The following is a 21,223-nucleotide window of genomic DNA, read 5'->3' on the forward strand; positions in this document are numbered from 1 at the left end:
TTGGGTGAAGTAAAGGTGAATTTTAAACAAGCCAGACCACATTTGGGAAGGCCAAATTGTGTGACAATTGAATTTGCCTTTTGAGCTTCCTGGCAACCAAAGCAAAAATAGATTCATTTTAATGACTAAGTCTATGCTATGGCGGGGCTGGCAATTTCAGAGTTTGTAGGGCAGGGCAGCTGGGAGGTCTGCAGGAGCTGACCCTGTGGTCTTGAGGTAGAGGTCCTTCTTCTCCAGGAAGCTGTCTTGGCCAGTGCAGGAATTCACCTTCCTGTTCTGGAGCATGCATGCTCTGTAGGCAATATCACCCCCAAAGGGTGAAAATTTGTTCTTAGAGGACAAAAAATGTCTTATTTTTTAACATAAAAACAAATATACAAAAGCTACATACACATATAGTATATTTGTGCTATTAAAATTTCACTGTGGGGAATGATTAGGGGGAACTAGGTTCTCAGACGGGCCTAGAAAGGCAATTGTGAAAATCAGATTAAGAACACAGCTCCTGAGAATAGAGTTTGTGGCTGCTTGCAGAGTCCAGCCCTGAACCTCACCCCAGAGGGCCTGGACCTGGAGACACTGGGCACACACCAGCACTTCTACCACTGACATTGGAAAGCCTGTGTGGCGTGCTGGCCACCTCCCCTCACCCCCAACTCTCTTCTGTTCCCTGTGCACTTCCCAGATCTGGAGACCTGTGTGGGGAGCCTGCAAGGGGGCCGTGGCAGGTGGCAGCTGGGTTGTGGTGGGAGGCTCTCCTGGGTTGGGGACAGGGAGAACGGCATGCGGTGCCATTTCACTGTGATGCCTGTAGGGCTCCCCGCAAAATGGCCCACAGCCAGGGCTGGACTCGCACTGTCCCAGGTGGGTGTGCCAATGTCACTTGTTCAGGATGGTGCATAATATGCAGTGTGTCTACACCAGATGACGGGCATCTGTCTTGGATAGAGAGCTCGGACTAATGAAGAAAAGACTTGCACGTTCACAGGCGTCCGCAGAAGCACATTCTCCTGGACTACCTGTGTTTGGAAAGAGGGGCAGTGGGGCCCTTGTCCTCTTTGTTTCCTGCCACCTACGATCCTGCCTTGAGGGTCTAGAGAAAGCTCTAAGTACCCAGGCCTCCCAAGTTAAATGGCACCCCGCAGGGAACAAAGCCCTCTCTCAGATCTGCAGCAGCAGAGGAGGATTGAAGGAGCCTAGGGGTGGAGGCAGAGGCCAGGAAGGGGAGGACGGCTTCCGAGTGCCTGCTCCTGTTGGCCAGGACACACAGACACAGAGGGACCCGGGTGCTCTCTAGCGGGCCCCAAATCAGAGGCGATCAAGACACACGAGCTCATCTTTGAGACACTAGAACAGAGACAGCAGCATTTGTATTTTAGATTAAAGGATAAAGACAAAATCAGCAGACACTGAGTCTTTTTAAATAACATTTTATTTTTCATTGTCAATGATTAACTTTGAAGCCTACTAGAAGAGTATCATGATCATGGTGAATAAAAAAATATAGATGATAGAATAAAATATTAGGTTATACAAAGTTAGTCCTTAAAAAAATCATCGTCCACCAACATTTTCAGGACTTTGGAGCTCTGAAAAACAAAATGGAATTTTTGCGTGTGTTTTTTTATTTCCAGAAGTTAGGAATTAAAAACACGTACTGAGAATCCTTTGCAGATGTCTATTACAATCAACAGAAGGACCGCAAAAATTAAAACAAGTCCTAGGAACCATCATATATACAAACTTCTGTACAGAACCAGGATGCAAGTAATCCATCCCATGGAGACCGTCTTTCGTGGCATACGCGTTCTTTTTCACAATAGAGTGGAAATTCAATTTTGCTATACTCATATTTGATCCAGTATTCTTAATGTCGTTTCTGCCCCATAAATTAGTAACTGTTCAGTAGCTGAGAAATATCCTATTTTAAATTATACCAAGAGAAATGAGGAACTGCCCCGGAAAGGCTGAACTGAGTTGCCTAACGTAGGTGGAAGGTGGAGTCAACCAGGGCACAGTGACACAGTGCAGCCAGGAGGGGCTGGCCACACAGCCCGCGAGCAAGAGTGGGGCCGAGCCTGCAGAGGACGAGGATCCTCTACACAGCGCCGCGCACCTGCTCAGGGTGCCGTCTCCCACCCTCGGATCAGCCGAGCTCCTGCTGACCCAAGTCATTTGGCACAAAAAGAAAGGACGCCCGGGCAGACTGAGGCTCTCTCCACGGCGCCACACTCGGGGCCCAGCTGTGATACACTCGGTGGATGTCCTGTCCCCGTCACCACCATGACGCTAAGGGCCACTGGCTGCACGGTAGCATCAACTCCTTTGAAGGAAAAGCCACGGCAGTGAAGAGGAGACACGGCCGGCCGGTGAGGTAAACAGCAGACAGAGGCGAGGAGGGGAGGACAGACGGACGCCTCGCGGCTCTCACTGCACAATCCCCGAGTCCACCGACGTCTGCTTGCGGGTCGTCTTGGGCGGGGGAGGCGGGGGGGTTTTGCTGGGCAGCGGAGGCGGCAGATGCTAGAAAACAGGAGGAAGAAGTCACATGACTGATGTTCCCAAAGAAAGCTCCCCTCTCCACGTGGGCTCACGGCACAGTGGCCCTGGTGGGGGCTTGCACTGGCTCTTGCGTGATGGGGCTCCCTCCTGCCTGGCTCAGGGCTGGCAGGACCACGACACCCAAGCCAAGCACTTTTCACCAAGCCTGCAGGGCCTGAGCAGCAGCACCTCCACCATGCTGGCTGGCATGGACGGGGTGCTCTGTGTCCTCGGTGATGCTCTCCAGGGAACACCCTCCTGCCTGGGCTGAGAGCCAGGGTCACAGGCTGCTCCTGGAAAGGACCAGAAACTCAACACCTCCAGCTCCAAGGGCTCCATGGTCTTTGCTGAGGCCAGAAAGCAGCCAGGGGCCGTAGGTGAGGGAAGGGCCACAAAACTTTATTTACAAAACCAGGTGGCCAGCTGGACTGGCCCACAGGCCACAGATGGCCTCAGATTCGCAGAAAGAACTTGAACTCATGATTGTAGCGCTGACAGAAAAACACCCATCCTAACGGAGCGTCAGCGGTGTGACAGACTACGGCAGCTCTGCCCTATGGTGCTTGGGACCCTCTTGCCCCTCACAGACACCTGACCAGTGAGTCTCCGTGGGGCTGGGTCAGCGTGAATGAGCGAGGAGTGAAGGAATGAATGGAGACGTGAGCAGGTCAGGGGGCAGGAGCACACCCTAGGCAGAGCGGGCTGGACGAGGTGTCAGAGCACCCCACCCAACTTCAGGGTGAGAGCGGTCTTCACAGCTCACAGCGGGGCTGGCGTATAGCAGAATGTGAGAAAAGACCTTCTCAAGAGCAGAGCGGTGGCCCAGGCGTCTCTCACCCCCTGCCCAAGCTCCTCCGATTCACGTACAAGTAACTGCAAGGACGCCCTGTGCTGAGCAGAGCCAAGCAGATCTGCAGGCGTGACACATGGCCGTCCTAGAAAGGAACATGAACTACGGACCCACAGTCTTTCCAAGGTCGGGATGAACAGGTGATGCCCCCGGGAGTCTGGCCACCCGGTCGGTGTGTTCACAGGGGAAAGCCACGCTGGGAGGCCTTGGGAGTGAGCAGGACAGACAGACTACGCTAGAGATGCCCTTGGCGACCACGTGAGTGTTGGGCTGCTCACCACCGAGCAGGGTGACAGCTCAGGTGACTGGTCCTAAGCGCCATCGTGAAAGAGATGGCAGCTTAAAGCAGCAGCAGCCAGAGGCAGAGTTGCCTGAAAGCCTGAGGCCACCGAAGAGCGTGACAGGAGGTGGTGATCACCCCCACGGCAGACGATGAGCATCCTCCTAAAACAGCTCAAGGTGGCACCCCAGGAAGGGCAGTGGCCAGTTACAGCACCCGGGCCACCAGCCTGTCACCTAACACGCTCTCGCACTCAAGTACATTAACAGGAAACAAGGAGCAGAGAGAGTCGGGCAAGTAACCTGAGTCCTCGCCCTGTGTGGACTGACCAGAGCTCGCACACACACACAGTCCTCCACTTGATCGACTGCACAGGGCACCCTTAGAAAGACGTTCCCAAGACACTATGACAGTGAAATGTTACCCCTGAGATGATCTGTAACCAAAACAGACCTGGGAGTGATTCCAAGTTCAGAACTTTGAGTTTACTAGAGTAGGGACCTAGGAGACGTTCTTAATTTTCGGTTAAAACAAAGACTTGATCTGTCAAGCCATTAAGAAAACAGCGCTCCAAGCAAGGCTGGTTCCCCTGGACCTTGTCTCCTTTGGTGCTAATACGTGGTCACAAGTGCCAGGAAAGGTCAGATTTACAGAGAGTGCAATGAGCCCTTCCCGCCTCCCGGAAAGCCCCCTTCAGGGTAACCTGGTCCCTCCTCCAGGGCCAGTTCCCCACTGTGACATCTTTGTGGGGACAGCGCCTATGTGAATGGCACTCAGGAGAGTCCCCTGTCCTTTCAATGTCCAGGAGGATGCCCCCGTACTTAGTTCTCTTATACAAAAGGAATGATCAAAGAGACACTGTTGGCCAACGCCCTCTCTCCTGCTCTCGCACAGGAAAGATGAAAGACGAGCAGTGCTCAGGGAAAGAGTCCCCATGAAAACAGAAAAAGGAAAGGAAAGAGAGAAAGGGACAAGGCATGCAGAATTCACGACATCTGTGAAGGGAAAAGCCCACCTCCGGCGGCCACTTCACCCCTGTGTCCTCAACGCTCGGTGGGAGTTCTGCAGCCCTGTAATTACTTTATGGAGGCTGAAGAGCAAAAAATACGACCCACTGCACAAACATGAACAAGGATATTTACTCTTCAGACTGAGCTGATTTGATTTTATAAGACTGCAAATAGCGCGGCCCGGGGACGGGCCTGGCAGTGGACATTCTCCCGCTCCTGCGTAAGTCACACACAGGCCTCCTCCCCCTGTGGGCTGCTGCAGAACCCATGCCCTGAGCAGCCGGTGGGGGGGACTGGCCGGGAGTATGGGGGTGAGGGACACATGACAGCAGCCATGACAGCCCAGAGTGCAGTGTGGTGGCCCTAGAAGGATGCTTCTAGAACCAGCAATTGGCACAGAGGCCCTGGCTCAGATGGCTTTTTGAGACTTTTCACCAAGACTGGCATTAGGGGCAGGCCCAGGAACACCGCAGACAGGACTGATGACAAAACAGTGTCCCGGGCGCTGGTCTGGAGGTAGCCAGGTCACTCCAGGCCAAGGTGCAGAGGGTGCTGAGGCTGGGGGCACTGTGAGGGGCAGCTGCGCCCAGTCTGAAGTCAAGCTGGCTCCCTCTGCAGATCCTCCGAGCAGCCAGGGCCTGTAGCAGCCCAGGAGCCACCAATGTGAAGGTGATGTCCCAGGAAGAACTGCAGGGACAGAGCTCCTCTGGGGCCAGGCAGGTGCACAGTGGGTGTGCGCCACCCCTGGGGACCACATGGCAACTCCAGTCACATAGACCCCTCGGTAGGAAAGCTGCTCCGCCATCAAGATTTCACCAGCATTGCCTCTGCAGAGGGGTGGCCCGGACAGATGCCTGTCCCTCCTCCTCCTCCTCTTCCTCCTGGGCGCAGCCCTGGATGTGCGGTTCCCTGCAGATACCGATCATGACGCAGGACCGTGGGTCTTGGCACAGTCCTCAACACGTCGACAAAAGCAAACTGAGTCCATCATATGATTTGTCCCACCAGCCCAAAGCAAACCTGCTGCCCTCTGGAAGGAGATCCCAGGAGAGGTGTCACCCAGTCCTGGGTCCCAGACCCCCACTTACCCTCTGGTGTGGAGGAGGCGGCGGAGGTGTTGACGAGCCCATCAGGTCCTGGTTTTCCATCAGATTCCCATAGTCTGCCATGCTGCCCTTGAGAGGCAGAGGGGGCGGGACATCAGCCACATCCACCCCGGTCATGCCGTTCAGCTCCAGACCTAGGAGAGCGGGATCTGATTAGAACGAGACACACACCCTTATGAACTGATGGCTCGCACGGCTGCTCCTGGGTCTCTGGGCAGCAACAGCTTCTCCTGCAGGGTCATGTGCCAGCAGAGCACAGGGCAGGGAGGGGTAGAGAACACAAAGTTGGAATTCCCTTCTGGTGGAATATTCTAGAAAGGAGACAGCAAGTTTAAAACCAGAGCTTCAAGTGAGGCATCTGTTGTGAAAACACATGTCAACATGGTCCCTCCCCTCCCCTGCTGGGGCCCCTTTACTTTGGAAGCATCTGCACAGTCGGTGTCATGGGCACTGCCTAGGACTGTGGTGTTCCAAGCCCTGCCAGGGCCCCGTCCCCGGCCTGCCCTCACTGCCTGCAGACCCAGGGCCCCGTCCCCGGCCTGCCCCCCCTGTCTACAGAGCCAAGGCCCTGTCCCCGGCCTGCCCTCACTGCCTGCAGACCCAGGGCTCCGTCCCCGGCCTGCCCTCACTGCCTGCAGACCCAGGGCTCCGTCCCCGGCCTGCCCTCACTGCCTGCAGACCCAGGGCTCCGTCCCCGGCCTGCCCTCACTGCCTGCAGACCCAGGGCCCCGTCCCCGGCCTGCCCTCCCTGTCTACAGAGCCAAGGCCCCGTCCCCGGCCTGCCCTCACTGTCTACAGAGCCAAGGCCCTGTCCCCGGCCTGCCCTCACTGCCTGCAGACCCAGGGCCCCGTCCCCGGCCTGCCCTCCCTGTCTACAGAGCCAGGGCTCCATCCCCGGCCTGTCCTCACTGCCTGCAGACCCAGGGCTCCGTGCCCAGCCTGCACCCCCTGCCTGAAGAGCTCCCTCAAGCAAAGCCACACACAGCCTCCACCCACTTTCCACTCTCACCAGGACAACCCCCACCCTGGGACACGAAGGTGTCAGGGGTCACGGTCACTGTGGCTGCTGCTTTACACAGGTGGAGAGGACAGCCGATGGATAAAGTAATGGGAAAGAAGGCCTCTCCATTGGGTCATCGGGGCAGGTACCTCCTCAACTCCTGGTAGCCTCTTGGAGGCGATTCATTTTCTTTCACATCAAAGAGAGAAAGTGTCTCTCTGATGTGTGACTCAAAAGTTTCCCCAGTGCTTTCACTGATGACAGATCCTTCCTCAGAAGAGTTGCCCTGGGGGACGAGGAAGCTCTGCCCTGTAGTGGGGAGGGCAGGAAGGAGGCTTCCAAGAGGCTCTGTCCTCAGGAGTGGTGACTGTGGGTTGGATCATGGAAGAACAGTCGTGTCATAAAATTTGCCGATTTGACCATCTTTCAGTGCACAATTCAGTGGTGTGGATCACACTGACAGTTTGGTGCGGCCGTCGGCAGTGACCACCTCCCGCTCCCAGCACCTGGACACCTCTGCTCTGCTTTCTGCCCCCACGGGCCTGCCATCCTAGACACCTCACACGAGCAGAGTCCCGAGGCCCCGTTATGAGGACTCATTCCACTCGCTCACTGTCTTCCAGGTTTGTTACGTGGCAGCCTGCGTGGGAGCGCCACGCCTCTCGTATGGCTGAATAGTGTTCTACTGCACAGATACTTCCCGGAAAGCACCTTTTATTCATCTGCTCATCAGCTGATGGACACTTGAGTTGTTCCACTTTTTGACTACTGTGAATATGTTGCTACAAATGCTCACATAAAAATACCTGTTTGACCCCGGTTTTCAATTCTTTGGGGGTGCGGACCTTGTACTAGCATTGCTGGGTCATATGGTAATGCTACATTTAACCTTTGGGGAACCACCAGACTATCTTCTGTAATCACTGTAATGGTGCCTGTTCTAATAAAAACCATTTTTTTCAAAAAAGATCATGTAGTAATAGCATAAGGCTGTGGAGACGCCCCCGAGCCCTTCTCTATCCCGTGCCCAGACACCCTTTGCTCACTGAGCTGCTTATGTAGACAAGACACTCAGCACCTGACGGTCTCCAGAGACAAGGCTGCTCCCCTTTTAGCAGGAAGAAAATCAGGCACAAAGGACACTTGTTCTCTGCCTCACAACCCCCCTGTAGGGCAGTGCTCTCCTGCCTGGTGGCCCCGGGAAGGAGCAGGCTCCCTGTTTTGCTGTGTCCCTCACTCACTCTGCTGCTCCCTGTCAGGATTCCTCCTCTCTGGTGGGTCTGAGCTTAGTGGTGAAGAGCTGGTTACCACTTGTAGTGGGTTGGACAGAATCTTTCCAAGATGTGGACCTACAAAGTCCATTCAGAACCTCTGAGTGTGACCTTACTTGAACCTAGTTTTCGCAGGTGTAATCAGTTAAGGATCTTGACATGACCTGGATTTATGTGGACCCTATATCCAGTGACTGGTGTCCTTAGGAGAGGAGAAGGTGCAGGGGAGGCAGGGAGCAGGGAGGCAGAGACTGGAGTGTTGGGCCACAGCCCAGGAACATCAGGGGTTGCCAGAGCCGGCAGATGGGGAGCAGTCCTGGACCGGATCCTCCCCCAGAGCCCACACAGGACGCAACTTGCCAACACCTTGATTTCAGACTGTGGCCTCCAGAACCACGTGAGAGTACGTTCCGTCAGTGTGAGCCACCCCCTTTGTGGTAATTGTGTGGCGGCTATAGAAATTGGTGCAAACCAGAAAAAGTAAGTTCCGCTGCTCTGCCTTCCGTCCCAACCTGGAAGAGCTTCTTCACTCCACATTCCTCCCAGACACCTAGGAAGGCCCAGGAATGCCTCAGGACCCGGTGATGAGGGAAGGGGCTGCCCCTGCACCTGTCAAGTCCCTCTAAGGAGGGTACAGAGCCTGAACAGACCCCTGCACTCTGCCTGCGGAGCTCTGCAGCCCTGGACTGGGCTGGGCCTGACCTGTTGGAGTCCAGATCCCCAGCCCATGCCAGGGACATCCCACACCCAGGGACATCCCACGGGTCAGGTGCTCATCCCAGGGACCTCCATAGCCCACACTCTCCATCCCATCTGCTGTCTGGAGAAGGGGTCCTCACTGTGGAGCCATCCATCGGGGGGTCCCAGAGCAACGTGCAGTCTGTGTCCAGTGCAGGCAACACTCCACTTACTGGACTGAACACTGAAGCTGAGCTTGGCCCTTGGTGTGACTGGAGGGGGTGTTTGCTGGGACGACGGTGACGTGGGGGACACTGAGAAGCGCCTTTCACTTCCAATGATGCTAATCACCTGGCTCTTCGGTCTCTGGGGTCGCAGGGGACTTATCTACATTGGAGGAACAGGAAAAGCACAGTTAGGCCTGAAATGGACCGAGTTGTCTCCCCGCCAAATTCCTATGCTGCAGTCCTAGCCCCCAGAGCCCAGAACATGTATCTGAAAACAGGGTCTTTAGAACTGATCCAGGTAGACAATGTCCTTAGGTGGACCCTCGTGCAATACGACTGGTCCTTATAAAACAGGGAAAGTGTCATGGGAAGACTTAAGCAGAGGTGGCTGATGTTTTTACACCAAGGACCACCAAGGATACTGGCAAACCACCAGAACTAGGGGAAGGTGAGGACCGAATTCTCCTTCACAGCCACAGAAGGAAGCAACCCCATAGCACCTTGATCTTGGACTTCAGCCCTCAGAACCGGGGAAAACAGACTTCTGTTGCCTGAGACACCCCTCCCCCACACCCCCCCACACAGAGCCTTGTTCCGCAGCCCACCCCACAACACTCACGCTCATCTATTGTCCCCCTGCACTGCACAGCCGTCTGGAACAGAATGTCCCAGTGCAGCACGGTGAGCCACTCAGATGCCGAGTGAGACACCCAGGGCGCCTCCAAGGGTCAGGAAGGGACCAAGGCCAGCAGCTTCCTGTGGGCTTTCTGCTTTCCCTTCCTTTGTTTCTCTCCTGCTGCACCACCAGGAATTCTGTTCCTCTCCCCTTCCTGCTCATTCCCGACTTCTGGATGCACTTGACTTCTCCCCACCTGAGCCCTTCCCTGTGTTTGTTGCATCAGTAAATTTAATTTATATATTTCTTACAACTGTTCGCAGATCATTAGGCCTCAGGGAACATGAGCAATTACAAAATACTCTATGGAAGGAGTAATCAGAAAAGTTATTAACCCCGCCGAACAGCAGGAGTGGAGACTGTTCCCCAGGAAGGGTGGGCAGATGGGGCTCTGGGCTTGTTGCAGCCTGATCCAGGGGCCTGGTGGGTGGGCCAATCTGGTTCAGGCACTCAAGAGCAGGTAGGCTGCAATATCTGCCCCAGAAGAGCCATCAAGGCCAGTGCCAGTCTGGAGGTTAGGAGGCTGGCGGGAGGGGGCTGGGCCCGGGAAGGGGTAGCCCATCTGGTAATGAGCAATCCATTTTAGAACCACCTGTGGCCATGGGGGCCATGCCCAGGTGTCACCCATCCTCTGCAAGAAGGCCAAGTCTGGCAGCCTCCCTGCTAGAGGAACTGGGAGAGGCCTGGGCACGTGGGTGGACATGCACACTGTCACGAGCTCCTCCCACTCCTCCCTGCCCATCCCACAGTGGGCACATTCTGAGTCAGGGAGTGCAAGGAGGCTTTATGGGGAGATGCTGATGGCAGTCAGGAGGTCCAGCTCAGAGAGGCTCAAGTAAAGGTCATGAAATTATTGATGTTTCAGATCAAGGTGGGCCCAGCCCCAAGGAGTGAGGAGGAAACCTTTGCAGAAGCTGGGGAGGCCCATGGGGATGGGGAGGGCACTGGCAACCTTAGGAGCCCAGGGAGCAGTAGGGGGCACTGGGGTCACCCAGGAAGGAACTGCAGCTTCTCCCCAGTCAAGCACCCTCCAAGGCAGCCCTGGCCCTCCTTCCCCGCCTTCCCTGGAGCCCAGCTGTCCTTGCAGACCTTGCCAGCACCTGTGCCTTGGAGAGGAGGCCCCTCGTGCACAGACACCTAGCTGGACTGCTTACTGTCAGGATTCCTGGCCTCCTGGTGCTGCAGCCATGGTCAGTCTGAGCCTTGGTCAGATGCTAACTGTGAGGTCAGGGTTCTGTGCTCTGACCCTGCTGGGTTCCTGTGGATCTGCTGAGGGTGCCTAGAGCCACTGTGGGAGGCCCTCGTGCTGTTGCACCTGGCCCCGTGTTTGCAGGTGTCCTCGAAGGTGCACCATCAGGAGGGATGGAAACCTCACTGCGGAGGCACAGCACCCTGAGTCCTGGGACTCTGCATACACCTGGATGGTGCAACTCTGCACACAGCTCCCCTTCAGAGGCCTTCTGTTCATGGAGCTTGAGTAAAAACACATGAGACTCGTACAGTGGAGATCTGGGCCTGCTAGGGGCACTGGTACCCCAGCTTTCCAGGACAGTGGACAGAGAACACAGGGACAGTTCATCAGAAACGTCACTGTCTTCTTTGTGTGTGTGTGTGTGCAGTGCTGTAGATTAAACTCAGTGGCTCTCTACCACTGAGCTACATGTACTTATTTTGGGGCAGAGTCTTCCTAAGTTGACCAGGCTGGCCTCACACTTGTGATCCTCCTGCCTCAGCCTCCTCAGCACTGGCATCAGAAATCTCTAAGTCTCGATGCTTGACCCCAGTGCCAGGGCTAGCCTCGGCCAGTGCCTCCTGAGTTGAAGTTCTTGGCCAGTTGCCTGTGTCACTGAGACACTGTAGCCTAGCAGCAGTCAGAGCACAGTCCACAGGCTTCAGAGGGTGCGTGCCTTCCTAAGCCACGTCAAGGCTCAGGCCTCTCTGTCTTGTGCCTCCAGACAGGCAAGCAGCATGTGACTGCAGTTGGAGATGGACATTATTCTCTGGTGGTTGAGACACAAACAAGCGGGTAAGTATGTCTGATTAAAGTTTTAGTCCCTTCTGAGCCCTTTAATGAGGCAACCTTTTAATCACAGCCAAGACAGAGCTGGCTGGGTCAGGAGCCACCCAGGAAGATGACTATTGGCCGCTGAGAGGCGAATGCCCATCTGTCTTCAGGGGAAGGTGGCTGCAAGCCCGACCTCGTCTTCAAACTGACAGCCTGTGAGACCGTCTCTTGATTTTCATTCTGCTCCCCAAACAGCACTTTCTGAAGCAGTCTGGGCCTGATTTTTTTCACTTGGATCCCAAAGACTGTGGTGTGCTTCTGGGAGGCACAGCCCCAGCCTGCCCAGGAGAGCAGGCCCTGTGGATGTCATGGCCTGGAATGGAGGGCACTCACTGGGATCTGCACATGTCCTACTAAGTCCCAGCAAATCCTTATCAATGATGGTCGAGAGATTTTGGATGTGGAGTAGAAGAGGTGGGAGGATAACAGGAGCACAGGTCAGCTGGTGGAACCCAGAAGACAGGGACTTCTGGGTTCTGGCTCAGTGAATTGCAGCTCTCGGGCATAACCATGGCTTAGAGATTTCTGGTCAGGAAGGGGCATGGGAGAGGCACTAGCTGACATGCAGCAGGCCTTTCTGACAGCAAGAGCAAGCCTGCGCCTCCGCTGGGATACCAGGACGCACAGGGGAACCAAGTCCAACAGCAGGACAAAGAGCCTAGGAACGCCAGGGCCCTGCTGGAGACCACCCACCTGAGCCCCTTCAGGACGGAGGAGAAGGAAAGAGGCCTCGCCTCTGGCCTTCCGATGGCCTACCGGGTAAGTTATTCATGGTTAGGGTTGAGGGGGACCCTAGGTTCTCCAGTTTACAGTCCCATCAGCTACGTGAGGAGCGAGGCAGGTCCAGATCCCCTGCAGAACGAGGAAAGAGCCCGGCACATTACCGTTTCCGAGAGGATCACGGCCTCCGACTGCTGCAGGGCGATGTCGGTGGGTCTGAATTCCTTGTCGAATGTCTCCTGGTGCTTGCTGTTCCGCTTTTCCTTCTTTTTGTCCTTCTTCTCCTTCTCTGGGTCGTCCTTGTCCAGCTTGTCCTGGGACCTGGAGTGCATTTTCTTTGGCAGCAGAGGCTCCAGGGCAAACCTAAAAGGAAGAATTCTGGGAATCTAAGAGGTCTCCCAGGAGAGCGGTGGCTCCTCCCCTGCAGGGTCTGCAAGGCCACTCACAGGCACGGGGGGCAGAAGGCCTGCAGGCTTCCAGGAGGAGAGGAGTGACCGCAAAGAGAGGCTAGGAGAGTCAGACCCTGGGCGCCCAGCGTGAGCACCGTCCGTGATCCCAGGGAAGCAAAAGACAGAAAGGAACACTCAGCGGGCACGGGGAAATGTGACGACGGGTGGACATTCTACAATGACCTTGAGAACTTTTGTTGATTTATGATGGTATTCTGGGTATACTTAGAAATTCCTGATATATTTACAAATACAACAAGGAAAAATATGCAGATGCCAATGAGAAGAAATTTCTGGTAGCTTACTTCTGACCAAGTTTCTCTGATGATAGATATAGGGGTGGCTTCTAGGTACAAGCCCTTTGGATGGCTCAGTGGGAATTCTAGCTCACAGATGCTTGGAGGTGCCCCTGAGTTTTCAGCCACAAGTGAGCCAGGGACCAAAGACCAGGATCTGAGCCTGGTACCTGCTCGTGGGCCTTGACATCTTGTGACTTTATGCTACAGGTCTCATGTTCTCATGAAGGGACTGAGGTTGGTGTCAAGCCCCATTGGTGGTTACTGCGTAAGTGGCTCTTGTGCTAGTTTGTAAGGCACATGGCCCAGGGCTAGAAAGCACACCACGACACACAGCTGCTCCCCTGCATATGGCTGTCTCAGCACATGCCCACCGGGTTCTTCCTCCTAGCAAGTCACAACAGGAAGGAGAGAAATGGGTGCCATGCTAAGATGGGAATCTCCCTGACCTGCAGCTTCTGCTTGAGAAAGGAGTGGGGAGAGAGGGCCAAAATGGTCAAAAGCATGAAAACACCTGAAGAACTTACAGCACAATCTATAGGCAAGGTCTTATTACTACTGGCACATTCTGTTGTCAAAATATAGCACATGGAAAATAGCACTTAAAAAGATGTGTGACTGGGGCTGGGTTGAGGCTCCGTGGTAGAGCCTTGCATGTGTGAGGTACTGGGTTCAATTCTCAGCACCACATAAAGATAAATAAAATAAGGTCCATCAACAACTAAAAAACAAATTTAAAAAAATGTGTGATCTCTTAAAGGAATTATACTCCACCAGTCACATGGGAAAGAGCCTGTATTCTGATTTCTGACAAACATGTCCCCCACAACATTTTTTTATTGGTGCATGATAATTGTACATCAAGCATGTCTTTTTAAACTGTGGTCTCCACATCAGCTCCACATGGTCAGGAGGAGGTCCATACTTTAGGTGCCCAAGGTCCAGGTGGTCTCCAAGCCATGTGGAAGGGCAAAATCCAAGCCCTGCAGTGCGGCCCAGCCAGACCCCGAGCTGGGCCTTGGCGCTCTCCACCCTCACAGCAACTTCCACACCTGACTGCCTCCACCTTGGAGAATCCACTGACTCCTTCAAGGGGACAGTGGTTTCACGAGGAGGGAACTGAGAAAGCTGGTCACTGTTTTGTCTTAGTTGTGCTTTCTCTTAAACTTATTCTGATCAGGACAGTTGGAACAAAGCCACGGCAGCAACCCCAGCCCGGCTCCCCCACGTGGAATGTGACCCTTGGAAAGCAATCCTCCGATGGGTACTCACAAAACTGCACTTAAAGTCCACTGAAGACACAGATGCAGAGGCAGAGAGCAAGAATCACACCTCCTGCATCTTGATCTTCCCTCCTGACAGGGCTATGCAGTAGGGTCTGTTGATAAGGTGTGTCTAACAGGAATGGTGTTGGCCTGGTGTTGACTGTAGCTGTTAACATCACCAAAACAGAGAAACCTGCTCTGATGTGCTGAATGGAAGAACATGCAGCTGTGAAGCCCTCTGGACCAGCATGCAGGAAAGTGGAGGACACAGATACATGTCAACAGCCCTGCAGGGCACGCAACCAGCAAAGGGACACAATAGGATGTGGCACCTTGACCCTTCAACGAGTAAATTACAAGGAAGAAAAAAATTTAAGTGGATTAAGAGAGACATAAAGAGTTAATAGCAACCAAATGCAAGTTAAGGACCTGCTTTGCTCTTATTTCAAAAAATGTTTATGACAACGAGAAATGAACACTGTTTCCTGATAATATGGAATTCCTGTTAATGTTCTGTGTGGTCATGAAGTGACATAGTTTTATTTGCTAAAAAGGAGTCCTTACCTTTTAAAACTTCAAATTGGAATGTCTGTGAATAAAATATGATTTTTGAAATTTACTGCAAAATCAAGTATATGGTGGGAGTGGGTAGGTCCAGATGGGAACAAGAGCGTGTAGGGGTGGGTAATCGTTGAGGCTGGCTGATGAAGGGGTGGGGCTTATTATACTATTCTGCCTCCTTTGTATATGTCTGAATATATTCCATAATAAAAAGTTTAAAAAATTAAAAACTTTTGATGAAATATACCAACATTCACTTTAATCCTGAAAGCATTTTGAGACACCTGGCTTTGCAGCAGGATACATATTAACCAATAAATCTACAGCTATTGGTGTTAAATATGATATCTAATACATTACAAGCAACATCAAAATCTTCACGATTTTGTTCCAGGTTTTGCAGAACTTGAGACAATTAAATGAGCACGAAAGGATAGTGGACGACTTCCTGCTGAGGAAGAGAACTATGCTGTGCAGTTCCAATGGTACACACACACACACACACAAACAAACAAACAAAAAAAACCCAAGAGAAAGACAGGTGGTTTTAGATTTTCCACATTATGAGAAGCAACTGCTGGCAGGGCGAGCTTTATTCTGCATGGAACCTGTGCCATTCGAGACCAAACCTCATTTTCGCCATGTAAGTTAGATAGTGGAGGATGGTAATTCCAAGAATGAACAAAAATCTGGACTCTAATAAAGATGAGTTCAAGGTTAAACAAATGCAGGCTGGGGTGGAGCCTAAAACTCCAAAGCCATTACCTACCTCACCCTGAGTGCTCAGAAATACAGACGGGTGAGTGCTCAGCAGGGGCCACCAGCCATTTCCTAACTAGCCTGGAGATTCTCTGGAAGATCAGCTGCATTTAATTTCTATATCAGTCTTGTTCTAAGTGACAGGCACACAAGATTTAAACCTCTCTAAATTGAGAATTTCCATATGGCTTTGGCCTTATAAATATCAGACACTGACTGATAAAAATTATTGTTCAGAAAAAATGTGGGTATAGCTTGGAATTCTCTCCTGGGCACATTAATCATTGGCAACAAAGAACACTTAAGGTTGAGCCGTCCCTGGGGATTCTCTGGAAGCATATGTGGGCACGGGAAGGGAGGCTGTGCTGGGTAGGGTGACTGGTTGCAAACTACATGGTTTCTCCTCAAAAACACACAAAAAGATCATCATTGAGGTCTTTGCAGTAATCTGAGGTAATTCAAAAGCCACAGTGTGTGCTCAGTGCTCTCTGGAGCAAGAATAGGTCTCCCCTGAGGTCTTGCAGAAAGAACGTGGCTCATAATGCCACTTATATGTGTTAGTAGCTGCTGGCAGGGAAGGGGAAGGGCGGAAAAGGAGTCTTAGTTAAGGATACAGTTTCAGTTTTATGAGATGAAAGTTCTAGAGGTGGGTGGTAGTGACAGCTGTCAATAATGTGAGTGCACTTGATGCCACTTAACCTCAAAATGGTGACACAGGGAGTTTTATGGTGTCTACCACCATAAAATAAATTGGGAAAACAAAGGATAATATGCTTCCTATTTTCCAGAACAGTCCTGGAAAGTACAGGACAGACAGATGATCATTCTCAGAAGTATTCAACTTAAACAGTATTTCCCCCCGACACACTTTTTTTTTTTGTACTGGGGATTGAACTCAGGGGTACTCAACCACTTAGCCACATCCCAGCCCTATTTTGTATTTTATTTAGAGACAGGGTCTCACTGAGTTGCTTAGCTCCTCGCTAAGTTGCTGACGCTGGCTTGAACAGAGATACTCCTGCCTCAGCCTCCAGAGCCACTGGGATTTCAGGTGTGCACCTCCCTGCCCAGCTGCATTTCCCTTTAAAATAAACTCATCAGAAACAAAAGTGAATCTATAAAGTTCTTCTCTCCAAAATAAAAGGAGGCTACACGCCACTTGTCATGTGAGCCTCACCGAGTGCCAGCCAGCTTGGTGGGCAAGCGGAGGCTGCTCCAGGCTGGACCACACCAGCCAGGCCCTGGGGACGACCTGGAGGTGAGTGTGAGATGAAGAGGGCCCGCACACTGCGGCAGCATGCTGCTCCCCAGGCTCCCCCAGGAGGACGCCACCCATCTGACGGTTTGAGGTTTGATGGGAACCTTGCTCCAAGGGCCAGCTGAAGTGAGGACCCCTTCCCAACCACCACAAGACCCTGAAAGCCATGTTGGCACGATGGCCATAGTGTCCGGAGGGGCTGTTTCAAAGAGAGAACCCACTGAGCAAAAGTCCTCTGTGTGATAAACACCCAGGGGCTGGTGGCCCCTGCTGAGCACTCACCCGTCGGAGCCCGGCCTGGAAGGGGTGCTGTCGGAAGAGAGCGAAGAGACAGACGCCACAGACAGGGGCCGGGAGGAGGAGGGCATGGTGAAGGACCGCACCATGGACCGGGGACGGCTGCCTCTTCTGTCGTCCAGACTTGAGGGCTGAGAGAGACAGAGACGGAGGTGTGTGACGCCCAGGCCTGCCACGGCCAGACAGCTGCGTGGCCTCTGGACCCCAAGGGCCCACACTTTTGTTAACCGTCACCTGTTCTGAACTGAGGAGGAAAATGATGATTATCTGAAAACTGACCCAACGTAAAAAATACCAGAGAGAACATTCTTGGTCTTTCCATTTCAAACTCAGTCTTCTTTCCTGAGACGGAGACGTACCAACCTGCTCCACAGAATGCACAGAGCAGAAAGTGTAGCGTAAAGAGACACCAGATTAAAGAATGGCGGTCTCTGGGTGAACTCTGCACATCTCTGCATGTCCACACAGGACTTCTCTAGCTACAGAAAGAGGCTCCTGCCTCTGGCTCCAAGGTGGATTTCCTCCTGTGAGTGATGGGGCAGGAATTAGAGGAAGCCACGGCCTGAGTTGCGGAGGCTCCTCCTCATGGCTAAGCAGAGGACGGACGCTCTGGGAAGACGGTCTCTGCGTGGAATTGTGCACTCCCTTGGCATCTTGTTCAGCACAGAAAGAACCCGGCGTCACTGAGCACAGCAGGTGCCCACCTCTGATGAGCCAGGAAGGGCTCGTGTGCCTGCATCCTGAGCCAGACGCTGGCACATCGGGGGCTGCAGCTGCTGCACAAACACTTCAACCTGAGGACACGGAGCCACTCTCCTGGAGGCCATGTCCTCCTGCCACTTCAGCCTCCCGCCCTGCCACCCTGCCCATGCCACACCTCGTTCAGCTCGTCACTTACAGGTGACCTGGGCTGGACCCTGGTTCCGGCCCTCAGGAGGGAAGGCTGGGTCTGTTTCTCAACATGTGATTCCAAATAAAATATTATTTGACTTTAAAGCTCCTTCCCAACAGCAAAAAGTTCAGAACAACAAGAGGGTAGGCCTTGGCTAACGTTTCCTTAAAGGACCAGATAACAAGTGTTCAGGGTGTGCAGCCCCAAGGCCTCTATCAAAGCCAGTGCACTCGGCCATGACGGCACGAAGGTGGCCGCAAACGAGACAGAGATGAGTGTGGCCTGTGCCAACAGAGCCGGACTCACAAAAGCAGGCTGCAGGCCACAGTCTGACCACCACTGGTCCAAAGCGGCTGCAGCTAGAATGTGGCAACAGAGAGCCTCCTGCAGTAGCCCCATGATGGAGCCAGTGGACATCTCCATGGAGATGTCCCTTGTAACCGATCAGCCTCTCTGTGGAAACTAGGAACAGTACCTATAGATTATTCCCAAGGTGAAAAGGTTCCCCTACTCAACCTGGGGGCTCGGCGCCGTCTCCCCTCCTTTTCACAGCCTTTCTGTAGCCCCTGGCTCCTCTGTCCCTGGACCCAGAGACCTGGTTTTGTGTCCTTGCTATTCCCAATGATCCAGGAAACAGCTCTGTCAGCGACTCCAGGTCTCCCGGGGGCACTCACTGGTCACCCGGGCACAATCCCGCCCACCAGGCCCTTGCCTCTTCTCTCTGCCATCTCCAGGGCCGTGACCCTCTTCACGTTTGAGTGAGATTTGCTGGCAGCCACAATCTTTCCCTGGCCATTTCTTCCACAGTGCAGGGGTGGGTGGGCTTGAGAAGGTGGCTTCTGGACACCCACGGCCACCCCATGACTGTGTAGCAGCTGCCTTCCTGCCTGCCCTGGAACATACTCTGCGTTGACTTCCACACAGTCCCCTTAGGATGCAGGTGGGGGAGAAGGAAGAGTCAGCGGCCACAGACCCAGGTGAGTCTCTGTGGCCTGGAGGGGGCCGCCTTTGTGCCCGAGCACCTGCTGGACAAGGGGAGGAGCAGTGCCCGGGAGATGCTGCTGAGCTGAAGTCGGGGACTCGGCCTGGGGTGCTGGAGCCAGGAGCACCCACACACCAGCTGACACATCACCAGGGGAGCAGTCTTCACAGTGGCCACAAGGACCTGGACAGTGGGCAGGTGGTGGTCAGTCAGAGGCCAGGAGGTGGAGGCACCCAGTGAGGACAGCCCAACCTAGTTCTTGGGAGGGTCAGAAGGCAGCCTGGAACCTCCCACCACCAACCACCAAGGGCTGGCCATGCCCTTGGAAGGTGACCTGGAGCCTGTTGGGATGTGAGCACGCACTGCGATGGATAAATGAAGGAGGACGGGGCAGGGGCGGGGGCCACTCCTGGGTTCCCACACGTGTGGCACCCCACAGGGTAGCTGTGGCTTTACTAGGTCACTTGCTTAACAATGTCTTCTTGATTGAGCAGAGACTCTAGAAAATGGGGAAAAGGACTTTCATTTGACTCATCTGAAGCAATTAGAGCATCGCTCGGTTCTGACAGGTATAGCTCCAGGGCCAGCACAACCCGAGTGGACCGTTATCTGCATGTCCCAGGAGTGGGGGAACCAGAACAGGGTGGACTTGTGACTCTGGCCCTGACAGCATGACCTTGCATAAAATAAGGAGGCCCTGTGAGCCTTAGTGTCCTCCTGAGCACCAAGGGAATCATCCTCCCACCTCCAACAGGGTGAGGATCGATGGATGGTGCAGATGGAGGCTGCTGGCCCAGCACAAGTGGCAGCCACCGCCTCGTCCTTGCTGCTGACACTTTCTGGCCTGAAGCAAACACTCATTTCAGCTGTCTTGGCAGGAGCAATCCTCTGGCCCTGCCCCGTGCCTCTGAGTTCTGCACGGTTACCTCCCAGCAGGACTGGAATACCCAACCTGACCACAGGAGCTGACTGCCCACTGAGTCACGGATTGGGGAGGGGTGCATTGGCAGAATTTAATCAAGGTGACCAGTGCTTCCGGAGAAGCAGGCATGTTTCATGGTTTCCTGAAAATGCTTCTTTCCACATGTGACTCAACTCTGAGCTTGGGCTGGACCCAGAGGGTAACATGCTAGTCCCTGGGAGGGGAGGCAGGGGCCTGTGATGCCAAGGCAGCGGGGGCACCCCAGCAGCACTCCAGTAGTGATGCCACTAGAGCTGGTCTGGGGGGTTCTGACTTACTGGGCAAGGTGTGCTGGCGGCCAGGCCGGGGAGGGGACAACAGGGTTGCCTGGAGGCCTCCATGGTGGGTTTTTTGGAGGAGGCTGGAGAGATGGGGTCTGGAGGTCCTGAGTGGCACCTGCCCCCTGTGGTGGTTAAGGTGAGGAGGGGGATGGAGCTGAGCGGGTGGAGAGAGGGAGGAGACTGGCAAGGTCCCCTGCACCAGATTTGAAGGCAGAGGCAGAGGACAGGATGAGAAATGCAGAAGTTTTCACTGGCACAAAGGCAAACCTGGGCCCTACCCAGAGCTGAAAGCTGCTGGCATTCTTCCCCAGGCCCCTGGGCCTGTGGCTCGTCCTCGGAATGGTGGCCACTTAGAGCCCCAGGATTGGCAAGGTGAAGGCCAAAGCGCGGGGGCCAGAAGCCAGTGTATTATGAGTCAGAGGGTGTCCAAATCTCTTCCTGAGGCTTAGGCTGGCTCACAAAAATTGACAGAATGGTTTATGTGCTTTCTTTGGTTTTTTTATTTTTAAATCCATCCTTTTGGAAGCAGGATGGTACCATATTGTTTTCTGAGTTGCTTGCAAGCTTCAAAGCCAGCTAAGATGGGAAGGACACATTCCAAATTGCTTTTATTGTTGCATTTCTCAGTGAATGACAGGCCACGGGCCTGACCCTTTGCCTGCTCAGAGAAGGCTGGCTGCAGGGCATCCTCTGGAGATCCAGGGCCCAGGACCCAGGAAGGCAGCTCCTAGGGTCATAGCATCTAAGGGAGGGAAGCACACCCTAAATTCTGCCCTGGATCCCCCTCCCAGCAAGCAT

At 53.7% G+C, this 21,223-nt stretch overlaps 1 protein-coding gene across 2 annotated transcripts in view; it reads right to left on the minus strand.

Moving 5' to 3' along the window:
• Positions 1 to 2,352: 2,352 nt before the first annotated feature.
• The window catches only part of Dock1 (dedicator of cytokinesis 1), a 450,610-nt gene continuing 431,739 nt past the window's right edge, over positions 2,353 to 21,223 (minus strand). For both annotated transcript variants that reach the window (XM_027930051.3, XM_027930050.3), the window contains exons 48-52: positions 17,295 to 17,440; positions 12,589 to 12,787; positions 8,970 to 9,123; positions 5,770 to 5,921; positions 2,353 to 2,523 (exon numbers count right to left, since the gene is read on the minus strand). In XM_027930051.3, the coding sequence (XP_027785852.1) occupies positions 2,428 to 2,523; positions 5,770 to 5,921; positions 8,970 to 9,123; positions 12,589 to 12,787; positions 17,295 to 17,440 (747 nt within the window). In that variant the 3' untranslated portion in view covers positions 2,353 to 2,427. The remainder of the gene's footprint in view (positions 2,524 to 5,769; positions 5,922 to 8,969; positions 9,124 to 12,588; positions 12,788 to 17,294; positions 17,441 to 21,223) is intronic.

The sequence above is a fragment of the Marmota flaviventris genome, chromosome 4, assembly GCF_047511675.1.
Source record: "Marmota flaviventris isolate mMarFla1 chromosome 4, mMarFla1.hap1, whole genome shotgun sequence".
In the NCBI taxonomy this organism is placed as follows: Eukaryota; Metazoa; Chordata; class Mammalia; order Rodentia; family Sciuridae; genus Marmota; species Marmota flaviventris.